This window comes from Colossoma macropomum, unplaced genomic scaffold, assembly GCF_904425465.1.
Source record: "Colossoma macropomum unplaced genomic scaffold, Colossoma_macropomum, whole genome shotgun sequence".
Taxonomy (NCBI): domain Eukaryota; kingdom Metazoa; phylum Chordata; class Actinopteri; order Characiformes; family Serrasalmidae; genus Colossoma; species Colossoma macropomum.
This window is the reverse complement of record NW_023494801.1, coordinates 21,523,334-21,549,131: the sequence shown is the minus strand read 5'-3', so window position 1 is coordinate 21,549,131 and position 25,798 is coordinate 21,523,334. Positions and strand designations below refer to the sequence as shown.

Sequence of the window (25,798 nt, the reverse complement as noted above, 5' to 3'; positions counted from 1 at the left end):
CAAAGTGATTTATTAAAACAAGCTTACAGATGAAGCATTTACACAGATTTTAACTTTTAGATTTTTTATTTATAATTATTTAGTGCATAAAACACATTTCCAAGGACATCTTGCCTACCAACTGGGGCTACTTAGATTTTTTACTGGACCACTGTAGAGAGGAGTACCTAGGCTGTGTGTGTATGTATGCCCTTCTCCTTTAGGTTGCAGTAGAACACATGCTGTAGCTCCCAGCAGCAGCAGGTGCCCCCCCCCCCGCCTTCTCTCCCTCAGTGTCTCTCTTTTTTTGTCATATCTGAATGCCAGATGTCTGGCCAAAAGCCCAGCTGCTGCAGGGCAGTCACATGTTGCATGGCTGTGCCTGCTTGGGTCACCCTGTGGCCAGATCCAGGACGTTCTGCTGATAGACCTTTTTCCCCTCTGCCTTAATACTCTTGCATGGAGAACATCCAGAGACTGGACTTTGACTGCTGATATGGAGTGAGAGTCAGATGTACATATGTGAGTGGGCTGGTGGTGTTGCAATATGCTCGCAGTGCACCTGAAATTAACATTAGATTTACGAAGGCTATAAATAATCACACAAACTGTGCCTGCGACTATGTACTAATTGCGCTGAACGTGTGAGGCGCAGAATTTAAAGGCTGTGGCTTTGGAACTTTGTGACAAAAGAGACAATGAAAGTTCAGTGATGAAGAGATAGAGGTTTAGGAGTCACTAGGTGAGCTCTGGAGCAATTAGATGAATTCTGAAGGTTAAAACACTGTCACTCTTTTGGTATATATATTTTTTTCAGCATGGTCTGTAAGCACCATGCCTCCATCTAGCTGCTATGTTATGTTACGCTTCATTGAAAAATAAATGAAGATAAATGTGTTTTTTTTCCTGTCTAACTATGCACAGTCTGTGAGTATCATAGCAGTGTGTCTGGAATTTGAACCCACAACCTTCTGGCTGATGGTCCACCTATCTTATAACTAGGCTACTGGCCACACCTTTGATTTACACCTCAGGCGGAATAAATCCTACAATTCCACGCTAGTTGCATAAACGTTAGTAATCAAAACAAATATGTGATCAACTGCATTTCCAAAATCTCCGCCCATTTTTACACATACATTGCTCTGCAAAATCTTAGGCCATCTGAAAAGATGATACATAGACGATACAAGCTGTTTATCAGTGAGGTAAGCATTTATTTCTTCAAAAAGCACTTATATTAGCATAAATACGAATAAATAAATAAATAAATATTATGATTTGTGTCTGCAAAACTATTTCTGAAGCATTCCTCGAGGAATCCCAGTATTTACAGTTACTATACCATATCTTATTTTGGCTAATCACTGCTTCATTAAACTAAATTAGTTGTTTTAAAAAATGGAATTTAACAAATATGTGCAATGGCTAGAGTGCACTGAGAAGTTAAGAAAACCTGGGTTCATCTAACTGTTTTTTTCTAACCAAGATATTAGTAGCTCTTATGTTTACTGTATTTAGTCTAATGTCAGTAAAACTTTACTTTAACCCCACTAGGCATTATCTATGTCAAAAACATGCCATATGTGTCATACTATATCATGAATTGCCATAACAGATTTTATTTAATAATTTAATAGTGCCATGTTACCATTACCAAAGGTTACCATTACCATGTCTCGGCAGCTTTTGTCACATGCTAATTTTTTCACTACTTAGCTATTATGAAATTATGAATTATGACATGTGACAATTAACAATAAGATTGACTTTACACAGTTAAACTTACATGCAACTTCAGCTGCTTGAAATCTACATGAAACTAAGTTGCAATTGAGTTGTATAATGTAAAGCATGCTGAAAAAAATTTGAAACTCAGCTGCAACAATTGCAAGTATCTCAACAATTTCATGAAACTGTCAAAACAGCATCTAATGACATACTTTAAAACCATTAATTTCACTGGATCAATGGACAAGAAAGTAAAGCAGAAGTTGGTTTATTGGACAGTTGAGGTCCTCCTCCCACTGACTGACTCAAGATTGGTAGTTTTTCATTTTGTCAGTTTTCTGAGTAATGACAACACACATGAGTTTCTCAAAACAATAGTTTCTGGAGCTGTTGACGCTAACAGCAGTTTAAATGGCTGCTTGTGTCACCGTTTATTCTTCTTAGCCTGCTGTTAATGTGAACTACTTAGCTTCGCTCTTGGCATCCCCTAATTTTACACAAGGTGGGCATTCATTTGGGAAGAAAAGATGAAAATTATTATTACAGAAGAGGAGACAAAAATGCAATCTGCGCTGAGTTTGTGCTTTTAGGACGGGTTAAGCGAGACATTAAGTAGGCTATAACTGTAATGGCCACATTCATTTTTGAAGGCTTAAGATACACAAATACTCACAGAAACTCAAACACATAATAAAGAACCCTAGATAGATAGATAGATAGATAGATAGATAGATAGATAGATAGATGAGAATGGCATTGAAAGTTGGAACAAATATACCAAGATGATTAAGAATTGCTTTGTGTAATTGTCAAGTTGCAGGAAATTATGTTACAGGCAACTTGCAACAGGCAACTAGTTGCATGAAAGTTTGGTAACCTGACACTTCCCCAGTTCTGTTCTTCAGCCATGTGCTCTTGTTTTTTATTTTGGTTTTGTGCTCCTCCCATGCTCCGCCCTTTCATCCTGCTCATCACCTGTGTCTTGTCTGTTACCTCACCCTGTAATTGTGGTGTTTTGGGTTCTGTTTCTCCCTGTATTTATACCCCTGGTTGTTGTCTTGTAGTTGCGTGCTGTTTCTGTTTTACAGACCCTGTTCTGTGTTTACCTCCTGGTTATTAGTTTTCTTCACTCTCCCTAGTCTTTTTTTTTCAGTTTAAGCATCTTGATTCCTAGTCTTCTTTCTTAGGCTAGTTCTTTTGTTTTATTGTTCATGTGGATTCCTTTTAATCATGGATTTCAGTAAAACTCACGCTCACATCCTGCCTCCTTGTCTCCTTGATTGTTACGTCATGACCGCAAGTGACATCTGCCGTGACATGCTTATGCCGTGGTTATGTCAGTGTTATGTAGCAGAGTTCAAGTGTTACCCTGATGTTACTAGTGTTGCATAATGTTCTGACCTGCAAAGTCATGCCTATTTTAAGTTTTCATGGCTACCTAAGACTTCTGCACTGCACTGTACGTGGCACTCAACTGCATTCAGACTTTTACACCCATTTTTAGATAACAGATAAACTTTTACAGGCAGAAAATGTCCTGTTTGCAGCTGAAAGCCGATGCAAGAGGCTTAGCACATCTGGCCCTGTGTGCCTAGTCTGTTTGCTGATATTGGTAAAGGTTATTGGGGGATTTTGAGAGCGTTTGAAATATGTCTTTGGTCTGGCACTAGATTTGAGGACATACGGAGCAAATTGCTGTGATTACTGATAGTGGAGGTCGCACTGTTTGGTCGCTGAGGTCATGAGTTACTGCTGGCCCCTCCAGCCTCAGCACGGAGGAGGCGGGGGCATCTGAGTTCAGAGCTCTGAGTTGAAGTTGATTTAATCTGTCTGGCCAAGAGCCGGAGCATGTAGCAGTATACACACATATACACACACACATGCACACACACACACACACACACACACACAAACACACACACCAGGCAAACAAACAGCCCCTAGGCAGATTAGACTGTGTTTCTGGAGCTGCAAGAGACAACTCCAAGACATTGATACTCACAGAGTGGCAGCCATGTCCTTCAGTGCACTTCCAGTCCTGGAGGCCACATCACTGCAGTTTACTGTGTCCTCTGCTCCAGCGCACTGGAATCAACAAATTATCAAGCTTTACGGCAGTTGAATCAGTTCCCTTATCTACACTCCACTAGGGGTGGGAATCTCTAGGTATCTCACGATTTGATTCGATTATGATTCAGAGGGCTGCGATGCGATTATAAAACGATTATCGATGCATCTTGATGCATCTTTTTTTTCTATACAGGATTTCTATTTTCTTACTGTGTCAGGACTTGGTACTTTTAAAGCTAAGTATTTGTAATGATCTATAATGCATTTACTTCCAATATCTTTTATTAATAAATCAAATGGAAGTGATGTGGCAATTGAACTAGAAGGCTCTCATTCACTGCTATTGCTTGGAGCACATGAGACGCTGCTGCCACTCATCTGCGATAAAATGCTCAGTTACGGTGAAATAAGATCCAGTGGTAATGGATGTCCACGCAGCACATGTTACAGCTATTCTACCCGTTTTCTTTAGTGATTTTATAACTTCGGTTTTGGTCTCGTTGTAGAGAGTGGGGGGATCACTGTGTCAGTAAAATATCTTCGGGTCGTGTGCAACATAGCGCGAAAGCCCTGTTTCGCAACAACTGAGAGCTGGTGTTCTCCGACTGCAGGTCACCTAGCAACGTTGCGTTATTCGCATTCATAAGCGCTGCTGTTGGTTTACTTGCAAGCTAAATCTGCAACGAGAGACTGTCAAACACTAAAAAGTTGCGAAGCTGAAGTCAGCTTCTCTTTCGAGTTTTTTTACCATTCCACCTTAAATGGTGCTGCATTTACATTCGGCACCACAGTCAGAATTTAAGGTGGAACAGGAAAATTCGAACAAGAAGCTGGAGCAACTTAAAGAAGTGACTTCTTACAACACATTTACAAGAAACTGATCTACTTTAGAGGAAAAGTTTTCTGGTGGAGATGGAAGGAAAGCCTATACTAGGACATTGGCACACCCTGAGACATGCTGGACATTAAATGTTGTGGCTGCCAAGGTGGTTTGATTTTTGTTGAAAGGACAAAACGTCTCTTCTTAACATTTGTGTTGTGACTCCTGACCTAGCCTGACTTTAAAGCAGAGAGAGCCAGTCGGATTTCTCGATCATCCATGTGTGTTTTTGTTATGTGCACCTCACAGACTGTCCAGGCGCTGCACTTCCGCACTTCCAGGTTCCGCCTTTTGCGTTCCATCAACATTACGGTATAAATTAAATATTTAGAAAATTGATTTTTGACATTTGTGAATCGATTCAAAATTGTTCACGTCCACATTGTGATGCATCTAAGAATCGATTTTTTCCCACACCCCTACACTCCACCAACAAATATACTTTTGTAGGAAAAACCTCTTTTAGCAAACATCCCTTTTAACCTATTCAGAAATTCTAGTATTTGTGTGTGTGTGTGTGTGTGTGTGTGTGTGTGTGTGCGTGTGCGTGAGATCAAGCTAACTTTAGCATAGTGGCTAATAAATCATTGTTGTTTAAAACCTGCCTCGCCACATTTTACTAATATTATGAAGTGGTGCTAAACAAAGGTTGTAGTGGTCCGAATCATGAATAGTATCTGTTTTTTCTCTTTGATTCTGTCGTGCCCAGTTCCACCTGCTACCTAGGTCTCCCCCTATCACATGGCGTTAACAAGCTGGGAGGGTGAAGGCCAACTTATTTGCTTCATGTGAAACTAAAACCAGCCACCACTTCCTTTCCTGCCACTAATTTAACATCATTGGTCAGATGTACGCCTTTTTAAGAGCACTAACCTCTAACAGACATCCTGCTGACATCCTGGCTAGCATCACAATGACCAGGGGAGAGGGAGGGCCATCCTACCTACAGATAGGCCAGTTATGCTTTCTTTGACTCCCAGCCACAGATGACTATGGCATCACCAGAGATCGAACTCATTGTTTATGTATATTAAGAAAATGTATGTACATTGAGATTTGTAATTAGGTTTCTCATTAGGATTTTTTAGTATTGGTATGTTTGCCTACATTCTGTAAAGCCTGTTCAACAATTGATAGGAAAGAATGCTTTTGTGGGTCAGTTGTAGTCAGTGCAGGAAAAGCATGAGGAGCAGGAATTGCCTAGCTGTTCTTGTTCCAACATTGGGTCCACCTTTAGCATTAATTTGTTGGATTCATATGCACTTTGAGTTCTGTTTTCTGAATCTACACTCAATAATTCTGTCAATTTTCATACTTAGGCTGCAGACTCTGCATTGGAGATGGGAATCCTCAGTGACCTTTTCTCCTCCGCTGCTAAACAGTGGAACACATCCAGCTCATTTTGAGTACTTTATCAGATTAAGGGGTATATATATCGCGTTAAAGGTTAGGAAGTTATGTAATTCTTCTGAATTTGGCAGGTTTTCATCAGGAATTAGTCTTCTAGAGATGGCTGTGTACAAAAAAATAGCAGTACATAGGAGAATTTCTGGAGCCCATGTTAAAGCATTTTGGAGTACAATTCGTTGTGGGGGTTTTATGTTAAAATGTTTCATTTAGCATATATTTGTCATTAGGGAGAGAGAAATCTGAGAGGTTCATGTTTGGGTAAAAAGAAGAAAGTCAAAGCTGTTACTTTTGTCTGAAAACAGAACTAGATATATGACATCCAGACACAAAAAACAGTTGCCATTCGAGAAGCTGAAGTCTGATAAGAAGCATTAAAATTAAAGTGACTCATCCTGACCAAAATGATACAGCTATTAAGGACATTGTCCAGGCCCAGATGCCTCTCCAGGCTTTCCTAGCTTTCCTCTTCAGCCAGTGATCTGTGTTCTACGAACATCACCATTGCTATTTACTCCTATAAAAGGATAGATTGAAAGTGTGTGATGCCCCAAAGAGTTAGTTTTGGCTCAGATTACAGCTTTGTCTAAGCTGCACTTTGTTCTAGTGTTATACCTGTGAAGGTGCACTTCATACCATTTCACCACCAACACCACATACATAGACAAAAGTTTGGGTGCCCCTGGTCAAATTACATGTTTTGTTAAAGTTAAAAATAAGTTAACGCATCCTCTAGAGAGAAGACACTAATGCACATTTTAATACATGGTTAGGGTTAGGCATGTTGCATGTGCAAAAGTTTTAGCACACTTTATGTTTTATTTTTTCCAATTGTTGAACCCAGAAAATACACAGAAACTGTGCATTAAAATTTGCAGAGGATATGTTAATGGATTTTCACAAAACAGGTAATTTAACCAGAAGGTGTTCAGACATTTGCATATGTCTGTACAGCTTTCTGAGTTTGTACACTACTATTCAAAAGTTTGGGATCACTTTTTTAATTCGATAATAGCTTCTACGGTGTAGATTGAAATACTATAAACTATGCATTATTTGCCTGAAGATTGAGTCACCGCTTTTCAAATACAAGGCACTTTGGGTGTTAACTTTGGTATAACTTCTCTGTTCTCAATGTTATACGGCTTTCTCGATCAATATGGAATCATTTACAGCTCTGTTAGTCATTTTAGAACAGTGTTTGTGTAGCAAGTAGCAAAAAAGTAGCAATTGGAAACAATCCAAAAATAGCTGCCTCAAAATAAAACCTTTATATAAGAAATTTAAAGCTTACAGAGCTAATAGTGAATGGAAATCAAGTCTGAAATCAAGAGTTTGTGGCGCTTCACCTGCACTCACACTATGATGCTCACATTCATATTCATAAACTTTTAAATGCATTGCATATTCATATTGTTCTTTTAAAGAAACATGAGTAAGACAAGTAACCAAATTATTATTGAAATTATTATTTAAAACATTATTATAAATTATATTATAAATTATGATATTATTGTCATTAAATCAGTAGCTGTAATGTGATTATAAGAATTTAAACTGTAATTTGTTCCATTACTTTGTTAAAAGAGAACATATTACATTACTGTAATATTACCTCCAAAAATGTTATAATATTTCTTAATTTTTCTACAGCTTCCTATAAATTATTTGAAGCTTATGAGGTATAATATAATAATCATGTTATATATTATCACTGTCCGAGAAAACATGCATCTCCATATTTAACCATTTTCAGATTTCTCCATCATTTCAACACAGCGGGCTGTCATTTACTTTTACTGAAAATTTCTTGACGAATGAGCTAAAAACCTCTTTACATTTACTTTTGTTAAAAGTTAAAATGGCCTTCTCCTGTAACTCATTATTTTGGAGATACATGTATTGATGATATGTACTTTCAACAACATTGGCTTCATATTAGTAAAAATAGGGATTCCAGACTTTTGAATGGTAGTGTATAGGCATGCGGGAAAATCTCGATTCTTAGAGGCATCGTGATGCGGACGAGAACAATTCTGAATCGATTCATAAACGATAATCGATTTTCTAAATATTTAATTTATAACGTAATGTTGACGGAACATAAAATGCGGAACTTGGAAGTGGGTAAGTGGGGCGCCCGGACAGTCTGTGGCGGCACATAACAAAAACACAACTGGATGAGTGAGAAATCGGACCGGCTCCCTCTGCATTAAAAGCCAGGTTAGGTCAGGAGTCACAACCCAAATGATAAGAAGAGACATTTTGTCCTTTCAACAAAGTCAAACCACCTTGGCAGCCACAACATTTAATGTCCAGTATGTCTCAGGGTGTGCTAATGTCTCAAACAAGAGCAGTGAATAAGAGCCTTATAGATCACTTCCATTTGATTTATTAATAAAAGATATTGGAAGTAAATTCATTATGGATCATTATAAATACTTAGCTTTAAAACTACCGAGTCCTCACTCAGTGAGAAAATAGAAATCCTGTATAGAAAAAAAAGATACATCGAGATGCATCGATAATCGTTTTATAATCGCATTGCAGCCCTCTGAATCGTAATCGTATCAAATCGTGAGGTGCCTAAAGATTCCCACCCCTAGTAGTGTATTTAGTATCCACATGCAATTATAATCAAAGAAAATGATTCAGCAGGTCTCCCATTTCATCTTCAACTCTAGACTGTAGATCAAGAAAAAAATGCTAATGAAATTTCGTTTCCTCTTTAATCCATAGCCTCAAAAAGATTTTCATCACTGATTATATTCTTGCTGCACATTTTTCTGAAAAAATAGGATTTTTGCAGGACCACATTATATATTCCAGCAGACATACCAAAGAATAAAAGCACTTAGTTCAGAATGCTTTCTTAAGAAACAATACTATACATGCTATTAATGCTACTATTGAAATATAAAGTTTTGGGACTGATATTTGTGCTTTTGGTCCACTGAAGTCATTTTTTTCCATTTGAAACAGATTGAAAATAGGCATAGTAACACACCCTGGGGTTTCATTATCACTGTATAACCACACACCTCACACTAAACCAGAAGTGTGCAGCTACATACTGATAATGCGCTCCCTACTGTGCATTATTGCCTGCATAACAAATCTCATAACACGAGTGACAAGGTGTGCTTTTTTGAGGCTTCATCTCAAAGAATGACTTTTTGTGTAATGGAACGAGACAGACAGACAGACGGAGAGATAAAGATGAAAAGAAGACATGAAGAAAAACCAGAAAGGCTCCTTTAGATGTTGTAGCCAAGCAACAACAGCAGATAAATTCCTTGCTTCTCTCTTGCCTCTTCTCATTCCGTTGCCGAACGCAGGGAATCTGGAGATAACTGAGGCGGCAGGACATGAAAAGGGCCACGTTAAAATCCTCTTTTGTATTGCTGCCTCCTGCGAGACCTTTAGCATTTCAACATTTTTAACAGAGTTCATGGCAGAAACTGTCATGTAGAACATGCTGGGTTAATGCATGACCAACAGCAAGAGACCTACGAGAAGTCCAGGACTATTATGTTTCCTTTACCTGCATTTGAATGTAAAGTATTCCATTTTTATAGTCAGAGCAGAGAGGGATAGAGTTTGTGGCGCTACGCTTGCAAACGTTGTGTTAACTTCACTGAAAGAGGTTGGTCTCCCCCTTTTGGTTCAGGAGATCATTGCAGCTATTTCATGTGTTTACATTTCTTACACCAACCTTTTCATTATCTTACCTATTTCAAACCAAAGGTCAATCTCTCAAGGCCATTTAACTTATCTTATTTGCAGTTTATATAAATGGAGATCATGTTACTCTTTTGTGAGAAGATGAAGCTTAGCTTGTAATGTTAGTCTCCATCTAAGCTAGACGCAGATGAACTTTGTGAAATGACAAATGTCCTTTTTTAAAACAGAATCAGCCCCTCTGACACACAGTGAATCAAGGAAATCGACCTTGATATGTGCAGCCAGGTTGTCAGCAGAAGTATTCCACAGCTAATTCTAACAAGACATCTGCGTCCATCTGGCTGACAAGCCCTACAAGATTCTGCATTTGCTGATGAAATTCTGCCCATTTTCTCAGCACCTTTCACATGTGGCCTTCAAATAGATTATACAGATAGCCTTTTTTGAGAAGACCATGATTCTGAGAAGCTAAAGTAACCAAGCTAAGCTTAAAAGATGAGTGAAGGTGATGTTACAGCTTGACTGTTCTCGCCAAGTAAAGAAGACGAGAGCAAAAAAATTCTTCAGGGTCAGAAATGTAGATGCTGAATTCTTGATGATCAGAATATCTTCTACCAAATGTGATTTTCCGATGTGTTGCACAGAAGAAGGGGTTGTGTCTCTGTGTTTCCCTCATTAAGTCTTTTGGTGAAAATGATTCTTGCGCTAGATTAACCCTCACAAGTTGCAGTTTTTGACACTGATAATAAAAGCATGGTGTCATTTTTCTGATATATTTCTTATTCATAGCTGAAGTGAAAGGGCCTTGCAGAGAAGTTTTATCAAGGGCAATCTAATGGTTAAGGAAACTGACAGGCAGGTACACTCAAGGCAAATCCATTACACAAAGCACGGGTCAATAAACAGAAAAAAAAACATAAAACAAAGAAAACTCAGAACTCAGTTTGGGGAGCAGAGACTTCACCAAGCACAAGGCCAAAAAAGGGGCATATACAGTTTGGTCCAAAAGGTCATACTGAAGATTTTTTCATTTAATGAAATAAATAACCTGAAAATAAACAGCGGATAGTCTTATAATTAAAAAATAAATGAAAGTTAGACCTAGTGAAATGAAGAAGAAATATTCTAAATTCTGCACTGTTTCTTGGTCACTATTCAAATTCAAGCAAATTTGTAAAATAGGGCAGTAATAACATTTTGATACATTTGATTGTGATATGAAATGTGTATGATTTACAAAACCAGAAGCAAAAGTTTTTGTCTTCAAAGCTGGGGTGTAAAAAAGATTTTTTACACGACTTTTTGATATAAAGAAAACAGTGCAGCTATGCTATGAGTTGTATCTAAAGTCGATAAATTATGCTAATTATGCTAAAGTTGTCTTTGAGGAGAAGTGTGAGTTGTTTTCACAGCTGGGTGTTCTCACCCGTGCCCTTTCACTGCTCCTTGATTTTACTTCTCATTGCTCACTAGCAGCTCAACACACAGTCTAAAACTGTTTTCACACACAGAACAGTGTCTAAGTCAATCTGATAACAGAGCTACAGCTGCAAATATATTATTGAGTCAATTTTCATTCCTCTAGTTGAGTGGCCACTAGGGGGCCTGTAGAGAAATATTTATTGTGCCTGACAGCTGAGATTTATCTGTTAAGCTGCACTGGTGGAGCTTATTTGGTGAGGCAGATATCATGACTGTTCAAAAACTTGCCTATCGGATTATTTTTCACACTACAGGTTTCAGACATCAGACAAAACAGCTTCACAGAAAAACAGAAAAAAAAACATGAGTAGAATCATGTCTCAGCTCTCGTACATCAAAAGAAACAGGCCAAATGGCCTCAGAAAAAAGTCATCAGGCTAATCTAAGCAGCCTCGGGTGGTAGCGTTTGTGTGACATTCTTACTAGATTAATTTCAGTTCCATGGCCATGTTAAAAATGACCATATAAAACAACCACAGCTTTACTAACCTGTGCTATTATTATATTCTTATATTTAACAAAGGTTACGCTTTAATTGACATGCTTTCACTGTCAGTTGCTCCAGTCTCTGCTCCAGTGCCAGGAACCATTTCAGAATTACCAGACTACAAAGTGTTGCTTTTATTATTGTTTTGTTTTTTAACAAAATAAATCTCTAACCTCCCATCTCCCTTCCCGACAGGGTTTAATTGCTTAACCGTGGCTGTTTTCCACACGTTCATAACCTGAATATGAGGACTGTTGCCGGTACAGGCCAAGTTTTTTATCATTTGTCATCATATCAAGTCAACAATGCAAACTCACAGCTATCAAAAACAGAATGTACATTCAGTGTAAATATATTTCATTACATATCAACTTAATTAACTGTGTAATTACATCTAAATAGCAAAACTCTGTTCTCTGAGTAAATATAAATGCACAGCTCTGCGCACACTTGCATCATCCTTTATCAGCGACTCTCTCATCTCCAATGGGCCGACTTCACATAACACAGCCCGCCTCCCAAAAGAGGTTACCGTGGAGACGGAATACGTTAAGGTTGCCATGCCGCTGCATGGCGCTAGATGTTTGCCCTCATTGATTTGTTTGGTTGACCGTTTATTTCTGCACAGGCTTTTTTTCAAAAACGTTTTGCGGCCCTTCTTGCAATTGCCACCAGCAATGTTGTAATTACAGCGATGTCGCAACCTCCTGCTGCATCATATTGTGCTGATCACTTTGACTAAGAGGACACAGCATTTGGCTGTTTATTTCGCCAACAGACTGAAGCTGATTCAGGTGTTGTACTGCGCGTTACGTTGACTGTGACATATTTTAACGGGAAAAATAAGCCCGATTATCTGTCTGCATAACCATGACTGTCTTTTCATCCTGTCTCCTATTGTGCTGAGCCTTTTATGCAAAAGATTTTATACCGAATATGCGTTAAGTTAGAGGGCCTTAGCACAAAAAAGACGCTTTTTTCATTTTGAGGCTTTTAAAGAGAATCTCTGTTGATAAAACTCTATTGGTCTCTTTCTGCTTTGTTTACACTCAGTTGGCGAAGCAAGAAATCTAATTCCCATGGACCCCAACGGGCTGTCAGACCCGTATGTCAAACTGAAACTGATTCCGGACCCTAAGAACGAGACCAAGCAGAAAACCAGGACCATCCGCTCCTCCCTCAACCCCACCTGGAACGAGTCCTTCACCTTGTGAGTTGGCACTCACAGTGTCTGCAAACATAAACTACACTGTAAAAAAAAGTAATTTTCAAGAAGGCACAGTGCGCCAGAAGACAACATGGCTTCGTAATCACTGCTTGAAACAGCCATTGATGTTGTTGAAATCCATATCCATTAAACATTGCCGAAAAATGCCTGTGCCTGACAGTGTAAACAAAATAAATAATTTACTTAAAATGACTGTATTAAGTGGTTGGTGTAGGTTATAAATAGGTTTATATATATATAAAGATTATAAAGGTTATAAAGAGATTTCTGTTGACAGAGCGATTACCGTCACTGAAAGAAAATCATAAAACATCCCAACAATAAAGATTATTTTCATTGTATTTGATTCCCACATTTCTTAGGATGTTCTAAGCATTTAACATATTGTCTGTTTATGATTCCAGCAGTTGTGTCCATAAGTCACCCAAAGCGTCAAGTGGCACAGGAATAAGGTGGATACAGTTATTATAAACAGGCAGTTGTCTGCAGTCACACAGTAAAAGACGATTTAAAATAACAATTAAGTAACAAGACTGGACAGACTAAAAAAAACAGTAAACAGAGTAATAAAGCCCTTTCTCCTAGGTTTAATAAGATGCTCATCCTGATCCTGTATGTGTCTCTTTGTCTATACAGTAAGCTAAAGGCCACAGATAAAGACCGGCGGCTGTCAGTAGAGGTGTGGGACTGGGACAGGACCACCAGGAATGACTTCATGGGCTCTATGTCATTTGGTGTGTCTGAGCTGATCAAAGCCCCTGTGTGTGGCTGGTAGGTTCACTTCCTTTTTAACCTTCACCTGACAATTCTAGAATTATTGGTATAATCTGGGGCTACAGTCAGGCAATATTCAAGTCCATTGATTTATCAGTGGATGTGAAAAAAAAACCTGCATTTACTTTATAATGAGCTTTTAATATGAAATTAAGTGCTAATTTCTGAGGATTTTATTGGCTTCATTTTGTATTGTGAAACCAGTAATTGCTAAACTAATAGTTAACAGTAAACATGGCTAAACGCAACATTAAGCATATAAATACCATGTTAGAACACAAACCAAAACTCTGTTTGAAAAGTAAGATCTAATCCACAGAAATCAACAAAACTGCTAAGAATTACGCTGTATTATTTAAATTGTTTTGTGACTTTGTGCAGCAGTTTCGTGGACTTGGATTAAGACTAATCTTGGACTAATCTGCAGTGTCAGTGGTTTTCTCAATTAAAAATCCTATTTAATCTAAGCTTTGGTTCAACATAGATCTTTGAGACTAGATCTGTGAGTGTAAGATGTTTTGAGTCAGGTTAGCTAGCATCTATGCTATAGACATGAAGGACACAGTTTACTTTAAAAATCTTTAAAAAATAATAATTAATTTTCAGTCTGTAATTTGGGTTACAGGGTTGAAATTTCCGAGTGACCTTGTCAGCCAGTAATGAAAGAAATTACATCCCATGATCCTCAGGAAATTTGGATGTTGCATCAATTAAGCATGTGACTTGTGGAATATTCCAGCTATTTCATAGGGGTGAATGTGTTCCCAGGTAACAGGCAATGAGGAGGGGCATGACAAAAATGTACATGGATAAAAATCTGTAAAGGTTGATTTACAAAAAGTGTTAAATGGTTTCACACATTAATATGAATAATACTGTTTCTGAATTATTTCGATGATTATATTTCAAGGTAAAGTGTGATATAGAGCCCTTGGACAGGCAGAAATACTGTAATTGCTGTGGGGAGGATTTATTAATGATGTAAGTTATCTGTCTGAAATAGGCACATTTGGTTGTGAAGGACACATCACCAGTGTTTCAAATTGACTTTACATGCATGTTTGTAAATGTAACATCAGTGGGACAAAAAATGACACCCCAATCATGGAATCGCCCAGTTTGCAACAGACAGTGATCTTAATTAGCAAAGCACTTTTTATGTGTAACTTTTATTTTTGACTGTATAAAATTATATTGACTGAGATTAAGGGTTGTTTTGATTTTTACTTATCTAAATCAGTGTTGTATTGGTGACAAAATTGATCCTAGAAATTACTGCGATAACTGCAACTTCTAAGGGTTAACTATGTAAACACCCAGTTGTGCTATATGCCTCCTAATTCCCATCATCAGCATGAGATCTTGCTGAGCAGGTCCTGGATCACTGCAGGGCCGGGATTACACTCTGGTGCTCCTCACTCTCTGATGCAAGCGAGGCTCTTGGATGGTGTTAATCCATTGACAGCCTGGCGGTTCCTCTCGTTATCTCAGCACAGCTGATGAGTTAAAAAGTCTTGACGCCACATGTGGCCACTGTTTCCTGGAAGGCTGCAGTACATCTGTGTTAATGAGCCAGTGCTGCTGTAAACAGCTCCCCTCCAAGAGAACACTTCAGAACTTTTCTTTACAGTGGTGGCGATAGGAACCAGGTGATGTGATGTCTACAACACAAATATAGCCATTTTATTTACTAAAATAATATCTAAAAGTCCAGTGAGACCAGTGAGTCTACATGTCTTCTGAGTCTTTATATGTAATGCTGATAATGGTAAGTCTGAAAAAATATGATTTCTTTTGGGACTATTTTGCTGTACTACACCCATGAGTTTTTAAAAGATATGTTATATGCTAAAACTTTATCTCAGGACCATCATAAAACAATGACTCCAGGCAGTGTATTTTTAATAATTTCGTTTAATAGCTTATAACATATGAGGGATCTTTTAGAGGCGTTAAAAGCTCACATTAAACAAGTGCAGGAGTGCAGAAGAGTGCACAAAATGATGAAGGCATATTCCTTCATCATTTAAGGCAGTTTGAAGCAATTTGTAAATAATATGTAAAATGTTTCAAAACATACCATTTGCTCACCAATCCACACTGTCCTCATATGAAAACTACACTGCAAAAACAGCCTGTTTTGCATTCAGTGTTTCTGGGATGTTACAAAAACAGCTCATTTACATATATTTACCTATACAACATACAGCGATTTAGCCCCGCCCACTCACACTGAAGTTATAAGAAGTGTTTCAGCTCCAAGTGCTTTTTTGAGTGAGGCACAATACAGACCAGAGATCATTTATCTTATAACAGTCTTAACGTAAAGACACAGTGAAAAAACAGCCTGTCTAATTCTAAAGATAAAGAGCGATGGGAAAATGTTCATGTACAAATGAATGATGACCATTTAGTACATAAAACCACATCAGTGTTATAAATGGACCTCAAGGGAAGATGTAAAATGCAAAAAAAGTAGGATATACACCCTTTAAACCCAGCATATAAATAGAAATTGTGCACTAAAAATTATATTTAAGTTCTCTGTCCCCTATGTTAACATATTTTGACTTACAAAATCAACAAAACATAATCTGTAATTTGACCATGCCCGTTGAAGTGTATGTTTGCTAATGCTTCCACTAGTTCTCTGTGTGTTTGAGAATAAGAGAGAGAAATAGAGAGAGAGCAGAGGAAGCTGGAGAGATGTTGTGCATGAAGATAGTAGCGGATACACACATTTCTCTTTCACACAGCGCAGTGTTCTCAGTGACAGTGAGCAGACTGTTGGCTGCAGCCTGCGGCTCTTTCTGTCACTGATCACTGTCTGCTGCTAAACCAGCTACCACTCGCATCAGCTACAACACCTCAGCTTTAAAACAGCAACATCCCACTGAAACACAAGATGGATGAAGCACAAACGTGAGTTTAACAAGACTTGTCACTGACTCTGAGTGATGTGCATGCACAGGCATCGTATGAGACAAGCAGCAAGGTTGCACAAAACACTATTAAATATCACCTTATCAGTGTGTGAAATATTCTCTGGTGTTTGGGGGTCCCATGTTGGCTGGTTTCTCCAGCGTTGTCAGGCTGCTAACTCACTCTCCATAGTGGCGTTGATTAGTTTAACAGTTCTTCTTCTAAAAATGCTTCTTTCTGTGGTCTTCCACACATTCATATAGATCTTATACATCTCCTCTTTTGTCTTCAGTTTAAGGAATGAGTGAAAATTCTTTCTTTCCACTGATCTTCTGGGAAATTGAGTTAGTTTTCACATTCACAAACATGCTGCGGCACATTGTAAAATTTTTCAGAGGTATCCTGAGCAGTTCCTATGAAGGACCAGGTGAACCAATTTGCAATAGCACCACCCTGAGGTAGACCACTGCAGCATCACTATTTAGTTATGAATATCAAAGACAGAGGCTCACTGTTTTGTGGGAGAAGCCGGCTAAACAATGACCTTTCCCTGCATTTGTATTTGAGCGTCTAATTTACCCTAAGGGACAGCATTACATTATAATAAGTTGATTTTCAGCCCCTCAAATTTTGATTTTGTGACATTCAGCAGGTCCATGAGGTTAATTAGGATTCCGGGCCCCCCAGGACCTCCTGTATTTCACACTTTGCACCTTCTGCTACCGATATAACAAATAATGGAATAGTACAGAAACACATTCATTGAAACACTCTTAGAAAAACTTGAACACCTCATAACAAAACAGCAAGTAATTCTACTTGAGCTCAGGCTGTTTGACTCCAATTTGAATTCTTCCTCCAACTGTATGAGCTGCCATATTGATCTGCGTTCACCAGATTAATGCTACCTTGCTCGAAAGCTATATTGCTAGTGCTATTAGCATATATCATATTTTGAATATACAATGTACATTTTCCTTGACTGTGCACATGATTCTGAGCAATGTAGGCATTTGTGTGAGTGTATCCGCATGTACAGTCATCTTAGAAGCTGATGTTACTATGCTAATAACATCTGTTATTATAATTTAGACCTGCTGGATAGCTAGCTAAATCTGTTTTCACAGATTTATTCATGACGTAGCAGACATACCATGTCGGAATTAAGAAATTAATTATTATTAGTAATAATAATAATTAATTATCTTTAATTATTAATGATAATTATATTGTTAGTAATAGGTAGTAATAATAATTAAAGTAATTAATCACCATTAACATAATAAATAAAAGTAATTATTTAATTGTTATTCACAATCATTATCATTAACACTAGTAGCAATATTAGTATTATAATAGAAAAACTGTGTATTGACAGAAAGTGTCTTCTGCCGGTCACTACAAGCAGGTGAACTAAAACGTTAATTCTCCATGCAGTACATAAAATTTATTCCTTTATTTATTTGTTTTGCAGATGATGGTGGTCCAGCAAATCTAGGCTTGCCTAGGCTTATGTATATAGGGACATTTTTTTAACCTGTTTTCTATTGTTTGTAAATGTTTGAATGCCAGTGCCCTACAGAATTACTGGCATGCTTGTTAAAGATGCGCAAAAAAGCAATGTTTTGTGCACTACTGAAAATATATAAGATAAATCTATCATTTAAATGAGGAAAAAATTATTTAAAGAAAAAAATATATATATTTCTCAAAATTGCACAGCTACAGTTTCTTGTCAAAAGCATAAAGATATAAAATAGATGTATGTTGAGGCTTTTTCATTGCATTGGGCTAGGGTAAAAATGAGTATTTGTGGTACTAGAATCTATATGATTTTCCATATTACATTCACCAGCTAAGCTCCCTTAGCTTCATGTCCTTAGCCACTACACATTAGAAGAAGTTTGAATGCTAACATTGAAATTAGAAATGTATTTCTCTACCTGCAGGTATAAGATGTTGAATCAGGAGGAGGGCGAGTACTATAACGTTCCAATCCCAGAAGTAGACGACATTAACCTGGAGCTGAGGCAGAAGTTTGAGGTGAGGGGCCTTTCTGTCTTTGCAAACTGAGTTGGTGTTAGCAATACGCTTTTATTTGTACTGACATTGGCGTCTTGCATCATCACTGTTGCAGAAAGAAGCTCTCCTTGATTGACTGTTATGTAAGAGGAATTGGTTAAAGGCTTTTCATGTGGTCATACTCAGGAAGTGTCAGATGCACACACTGACCAGTTAAGTGATATCTTGGACAGTGCAAGCCTTGAATTCACTACACCACTTTTAAAATCCTGACAGATTGAACAAAACCTCTGGATCTCACGCTTTCTCACAGGTTTTTCTGCTGATTTTTTGGGGGGCTCGCACACTGCCCGGTTGATACATGCCAAACCTACATGAAAAGCTGTTACTAGGAGAAATTGAACATGTACTTGTTTCTACACTTAATGTCTATTTTATCAGCTCCACTTACAACCCTGTTTCCAAAAAAGTTGGGATATGTTGGACCACAGGATACTCATTAAAAGAGTCAGAGAATCTGGACAAATCTCTTTAAATTCTACCATGCAAACAAGAAACCATACATCCATAAACAGGATACAGAAACGCCGCCACCTTCTTTGGGCCAGAGCTCACTTAAGATAGACTGAGACGAAATGAAAAAGTATCCTGTGGTCCAACAAATCAAAATTTGATATTCTTTTGGGAAATCATGGACACCGTTTTTCTGGGCTAAAGAGGAGAGGGACCGTCCATCTGTTTATCAGCACACAGTTCAAAAGCCAGCATTTGTAATGGTATGGGGGTGCATTAGTGCACAAGACATGGCTGACTTGCTTATATGGCACCATTAATGCTGAATGAAATATACATGTTTTGGAGCAACATATACTGCCATCCAGACAACGTCTTTTTCAGGGAAGACCTTGCTTATTTCAGCAAAACAATACCAAAACACATTCTGTACGTATTACAACAGCAAAGCTTCGTAGTAAAAGAGTTTAAATGATTTGCACATCATTGCATTCTGGTTTATTTAAATTTTGCACAGCATCACAACTTTTTTGTAAATGGGGTTGTATGATATAGGTGCACTTTGTAGTTCTACAATTGCAGACTATAGTCCATCTGTTTCCCAGCATGCTTCGTTAGCCCATTTTTACCCTGTTCTTCAGTGGTCAGGACCCCACAGGACCACCACAGAGCAGGTATATGGGTGGTGCATAATTCTCAGCACAGTAGAATATCCAAGAATTTTGGCCAGTAGTGTCTTGTGGCCAGACACTGACTAGTGATGAAGGATTGGAGCAGGGATATTCAAATAAAACCCACACACGTCCAATTACATTAAATTTCTTGATTACACAGACCCAGATAAACAAACTAACATGAGTGAATGATGGTAATGGTTACATTTAAATACTTAACCTTTAATAATTACTGAATAAACAATGAATTAATTTTTTTGAATACTGTATTCATGGTCAACTTTCCTTTTTTTAACAAGCCACATTTATGCTTCACTGCTCAGACCAGAAATAGTAAATAAACATCTCTGAAATCTATGAAAACTATGAAATTATTTGCTTTCTTAGCTAATATCTAGCGTTGTTTTCTGATCTGTTTCATGATCTGTTATTGTAGATCTACAAAGTGCACCTATAAAGTAAGCAGAGCTGATAAAATGGACAATGAGTGCAGATACAAGGTAGATGTACCTGATTAAGTGGCTAGGATGTGTACTTCCAGTAGTTTGCTTCTGTGCTCTCAATTTTATAGGCTATTTTATTGGAATCCATATAGTCAAAATTATGTCAAACATATGATATGATAAAGTAGAGCAGGAGGCAGGAGCTAAAGGTGTACGCACTTCTCCATTTTCCAATCCAACTATCGATTCAGTTTCCACCAGAATCTTTAGGCAGCACAGTTTCAGCAGTGTGAATCGTGGCTGTAATCATGGTCAACTTCAAGAGCATCAGTCAGAACTGCCCTATAACATTCCTGCCCACTCTCTCGCTAAGCTATCTGAAAAAAAGACATATGTGTTTTTTTGTGACGACGCACAAATCCAGTTTCAGTTTATTTATTTATACACTACCAGTCACTCCTAGACGCTCCTAGCTCAGTATGTATTTTTCATAATGATAAATGCATTTTAAAGTAAAGGCTTATGCTTAAATGCAAATGAAAGACAAACACAAATACTGAAGTGGTCAAAAAACACAATTAGTGAAGTGGTCAAAAATAAATAGTTGTCAATTTTTTTTTTAATAAAACAAATAAAAAATCTATTTATCTGAAATGTCTCAAGCAAGTAGTTTTCATCAGCAACGAGGTCTCTGCATAATGCAGCTTCTTCAGTCCTGTATAAATGACCTCAGGTGAATGAAGCTGCATGGGAGAATGATCAAGCTTGTGTAAAGCTGCCTCAAGAAAAGTGGGGACTCATTTCTGAAAGAAGATAGTTTGGTTTGTTGATTTGTTTAATGCTGTTTTGGTCCCTGCATAGGTGTTGTTTCATAGTGTTTAGGGATGGATTACTGCCCGGGCCATTGGGGCCAGTGCCCAGGGGCCTCTCACTTCCAGGGGTATCAAGGAGCCTCAGGCCACACGACCCCAGATGGTTCAAATAACTGTCTACTGCAGGTGTACACATTAGATGAAGAAATATTTCTGGAATATGAACACATGAGTAACATGAAAGAAATATATGAGGAAAAATGATCTTTTCTAAAGCCTCTTAGGTTTTATATCATTTTTGATGCATGAGATTTACTGTTCCCATTTAAGTGGGAGGTTAGCATTTACACTTCCACGTCTGTAGGACTGCTTCTTTTGCATTACAATTCAGTTTGGCTTGAAAGAAAAAGAGAAGAAATCTCGATTCAAATGTTACACACACACAAAAAATTAATTATACAAAAATCTTCAAATCTTACATGATAATTATGTAGACACAGTAGCAAATTAATAAGTCTATTTTTATTTTCGTAACAAAAAACAGACGATTTTCCAGTGTTGTTTAAAGTGGCTATAAAGATGAATGTGAAATATTGTTTAATCCGATTTTCATTCATTTTTATTTCATTTTTTAGTATTTTTTTATTATGTGGAACTATTGGAGTGCAGGGGGCCTCCAAATCCTCTTATGCCCTGAAGCCTCGCAAGACCATAATCTGATAGTGTTAATGTCTTCACTATTATTCTAAATGAGGAAAACACTTCTAAGAGTATTGTGGACTGAGCTTTACTTCCATTAACTTTCTCTTTTCCATGGTGTTAGCTACACTGTATGTGCTAAAGTTTGTAGATACCTGGTCACCCAAAGTTTCTTCTGAAATCAATGGTATTAATAGGGAATTTGTCCCCTTTGAGCTGATCTTAGGCTCATGTGCAGCTGCTCCAGAGTGTGCTATTCTATTAGCAGTGCTTTTCAGCAATAGGTGCTGACACATGTCAGCAGTAGATGCACCTTAAAGTAGCTGACATTACTCATTAGAAGGAGTGTCTAGATACTTTTGGACATGTGAGTAGTAGGTTCCAAATATGCATCATCACTGAACACTGGTTTCATGCATTCCGGCCACTGTTGAATTGGTAATTTGGCCTGCCTTCCAAAAGGGCAGGTGGAAATGCAAAAAATGCCAACCATTTCACTCCCTGAGGGGGTCGACGTTGTGTACCCTAACTTCAGAGATGCTGCTTCGCAGAGTCACTGTACGCTCAAAGTGCAGGAAATCCACTCCTGATTTCACAGCAAGCTGTTTAGAGAGGTGCTCCCTGAGTTGTCATGGTAACAGCAGCCTCAGTGAGGCTGGGGAGACGAGCATTTTGGAGCGAGTGTCAGCAGCGCCAGGGCGATCCAGGCTTCATGCTTTTCACCAAGGCCAGAGTGTCAGAACGGTCATTCACTGATGATGCTGTTAAGTTTTCTGCCAAAGTAAGGCTGTCTTTTCAGAAACACCAAGAAGTTATCAAGTGATAAATAATATACTGTTACAGTATTGTGCAAAAGTTTTAGTTAATATAAAATCCATAAACATAAAAAATAATTACATTTATAAAGAATATTAATACAGTAGTGATTTCACATGTCACTTCCAGACCCCTCTTTACAGACACCCAGGATTATTTTATTTACAAAGGCAACTCACTGTTCTTCACATTCTTTTTATCATTGCTCTAACCTTTCACTTTCATAGGAACCTAATAGGTTGCTAGAGCTTTTTTTACCTGTAGGAATGAACAGAGGAACGTTCAACATTCTGAAACTGAATTGTTCTTCTTATATAAACCTCTTTTTCTGACACTGTCATTGTACTCTATGTGGCCAAATGTTCATGTACCCCTTATACACCAGCATGATACACAGCAACCACCACAGCACCACATCAACACCACAGCAGCCACCTAGCAACACTTAAGCAACCACATTGCAGCACCCTGGAAACATTCTAGTAACCATCTATGTATACCTTAACAAGCAACTACCACATCCTAGCAACTAACTAGCAACATTCTAGCAATCACCTAATATACCATAGCAACTTTTGAGCAACACCTTAGCAACCACCTAGAAAAACAAACCAACAAGTACCACCTAACAGCTCTCTAGCAACAACAGAGATACCATTGTACCACTGCAAATACATAGAAATACCCTAACAACCACCTGGAACAACATAGCAACAGCAACCCCCTATCAAATGCTTAGCAAATCACTTAACAGTACTCTAGAAACCTCCTCCAATACTACAGCAACAACATAGCAATATCCTATCATCCACTTGAAATGACATATGAACTGCTCAGCAACACCCTAACAACAACTTGGAATAACATAGCAACACCACAGCAACAATCTAAAAAACAACAGCAACCACTTTGCAATACTTTTGCAAAACTTACCAACCACCTATTAGCCGCCTAGCAACACCCTAGCAACCACTTGGAATACCATAGCAACTACATAGCAACTAACTGGAATACAACAGCAACTACTTAGCAACATACTATTAGTCACCTAAGATACCACAGCAACTGCCTAGCAATGCTTAGCAACCATTTAGAATGCAGTTTCAACCACCTAACACAGATAACCAACAGTCTCAAAGTGCTCCCTGTATGTATCCAATCAGTGAAATAACCCATAAACATTTCTCAGCATAAGCAGGCCACCAAATTTAACCTATTATTGCAATATAAATACAATTAAGTTATCAACCACAATCACCTGTTTAAAACTTCTTTAATCATTCAGGTATTTTTAGCTGTCTTTTTTAAGCCAACCTTAAATTTGTTCAAAAACTTTTCCTTTCTAGTTTGTAGTTTTCATCCAATATTTGTTTGGCTAAGTAATACTTTTTTGAAAACAATAAGTTATTGGTTTTACTGTATTTATGTTTATTTGCATCAAGTCTAGTGATATATGGTGATTTCGCACACTTATTGTCAAGATAAATGGACTTTTGCACAGTGCTGTTTATAGTAATTACCTAATACATTTCAATTGTGAAACATTCTGGATATTAATTTTATTATAACTTCATTCTCAGTGTTATACAGCTTCCTCAGTAATTATGGAACAGTCTACAGCTCAGTTCATCATTCTGGACTCATCAAACCTTTCATTTTTACAGCTTTCTGCCAATTAATTAAAGGTGTGTGGTACAATTTCTTTTTTATTTGTTGCAACCAGTGATTTTAAACTTTTGAATGCTTTTGAACATTAGTGCATTTCAGTCAACAGTTGCTCCAGTTTTAGTTTGCAGAGTGAAAACTGGGTCATCGACAAATCGTCAAGGGGTTCTCAGCTTGAAATCGTCATGAAAACCAAGAAATTATTGTTGGAAAACTGTCTGGATGTTGTTTTCCACAATTAAGCTTTGTGGCAAGACAGTGATTTGGAACATCCAGTAACCTCTCAGTGCTGAGCAATAACACTCACCCATCACAGGAGTTTTTTGATTAGCAATGCTGCTGGGGTCAGTCCATTGTAGGGTGGTGCTTTATTCTGTCAATACCAGCAACTGCAGAAAGACGAGCATTTCTTAGTCCTCAAATTGGCACTTAAATGACACTGGAACACAATACGCTACATTAGAAGCTGTAACTATTATTAAGACTATTATTGACTCAGTTTTATTGATGAAAAGACTTAGTTTAGTATTGTTTCAACCTGTAATCACTGATCAAAATAATGAGGACATTACAGATCCACTGTATTATCGATCAAAATAATTGGGCTATTATCTGTTGTTGAATCATTATACTATGGTTAGTTCTGACCTCGCAATACAATTGACTGAGACACATTCTATGGCCTCTTTTCCACAGAATTCCTCAGATTTGAGTTATTATCATCTAAACTTGCATCAGTTTAGCTTTTGTTAGACAGAATCAAACTTGTTCTGTGATGAGAAGAGCTGTTAGCAGCACTGTTTAACATTTAGTAATTGTTGCTGTATTGATGGTTCGACATTTATGTCCAATGGTGGATTGAAATCATATAATGCTTTCATTTATTTGACGAACGTGTTATTTGATTGTTTTTAGGGTTTATGCAGGATGCAGTGGCACAGTACTGACATGAACATAGAACCATCACTGAGTCATCTCGCTGAATGGTTCTGTGGCCCTGAGCACAGTTAGCTTGTGATGAGAAAAGAATTCTGAGCACGGTTTGTTCCGTGCTGAGCCATGCTCATGTGGAAATGCCACTTGAATAGTTACTCTCTGTGCCCAGAACCACTAACCCTACAGTGGAAAAGAGGCCTTTCAGTGGCAGTATCTTCCAATAATGGCATTCCGAATGGGACTCTTTAAGTATCACTCCGCCTCCGACAACCAGCCGTTAAAAGGTAACGGCCACAACTTTATTACAAATAACAAGCCTGCCAAACAGACAAAACCTAATAATGAAAATCAGTAGCTGATGTATTAATTGTATTATCAGTCTAGTTTGTTATTACTGATCAAAACGCTTAGGCTATTATTGATTTAGTATGTTGTAAGTGATCCAAGTGATTAGACTGTTATTGATCCCGAATATTGTGTTTGAAAATAAAGAGGTCATCTCTGCTTCAGTATTTTGTTATTGATGAGTATGATCAGACTATTATTGACACAGTATGTTGTTACTGATTCAAAT

General features: G+C 37.8%; 1 protein-coding gene across 2 annotated transcripts in view; it reads left to right on the top strand.

The window, feature by feature from the left end:
* Positions 1 to 25,798, top strand: part of si:ch73-374l24.1 (protein kinase C alpha type) — a 238,113-nt gene that overhangs the window by 162,361 nt on the left and 49,954 nt on the right. For both annotated transcript variants that reach the window (XM_036589207.1, XM_036589208.1), the window contains exons 6-8: positions 12,774 to 12,930; positions 13,585 to 13,719; positions 18,594 to 18,687. In XM_036589207.1, coding sequence (XP_036445100.1) covers positions 12,774 to 12,930; positions 13,585 to 13,719; positions 18,594 to 18,687 — 386 coding nt within the window. The remainder of the gene's footprint in view (positions 1 to 12,773; positions 12,931 to 13,584; positions 13,720 to 18,593; positions 18,688 to 25,798) is intronic.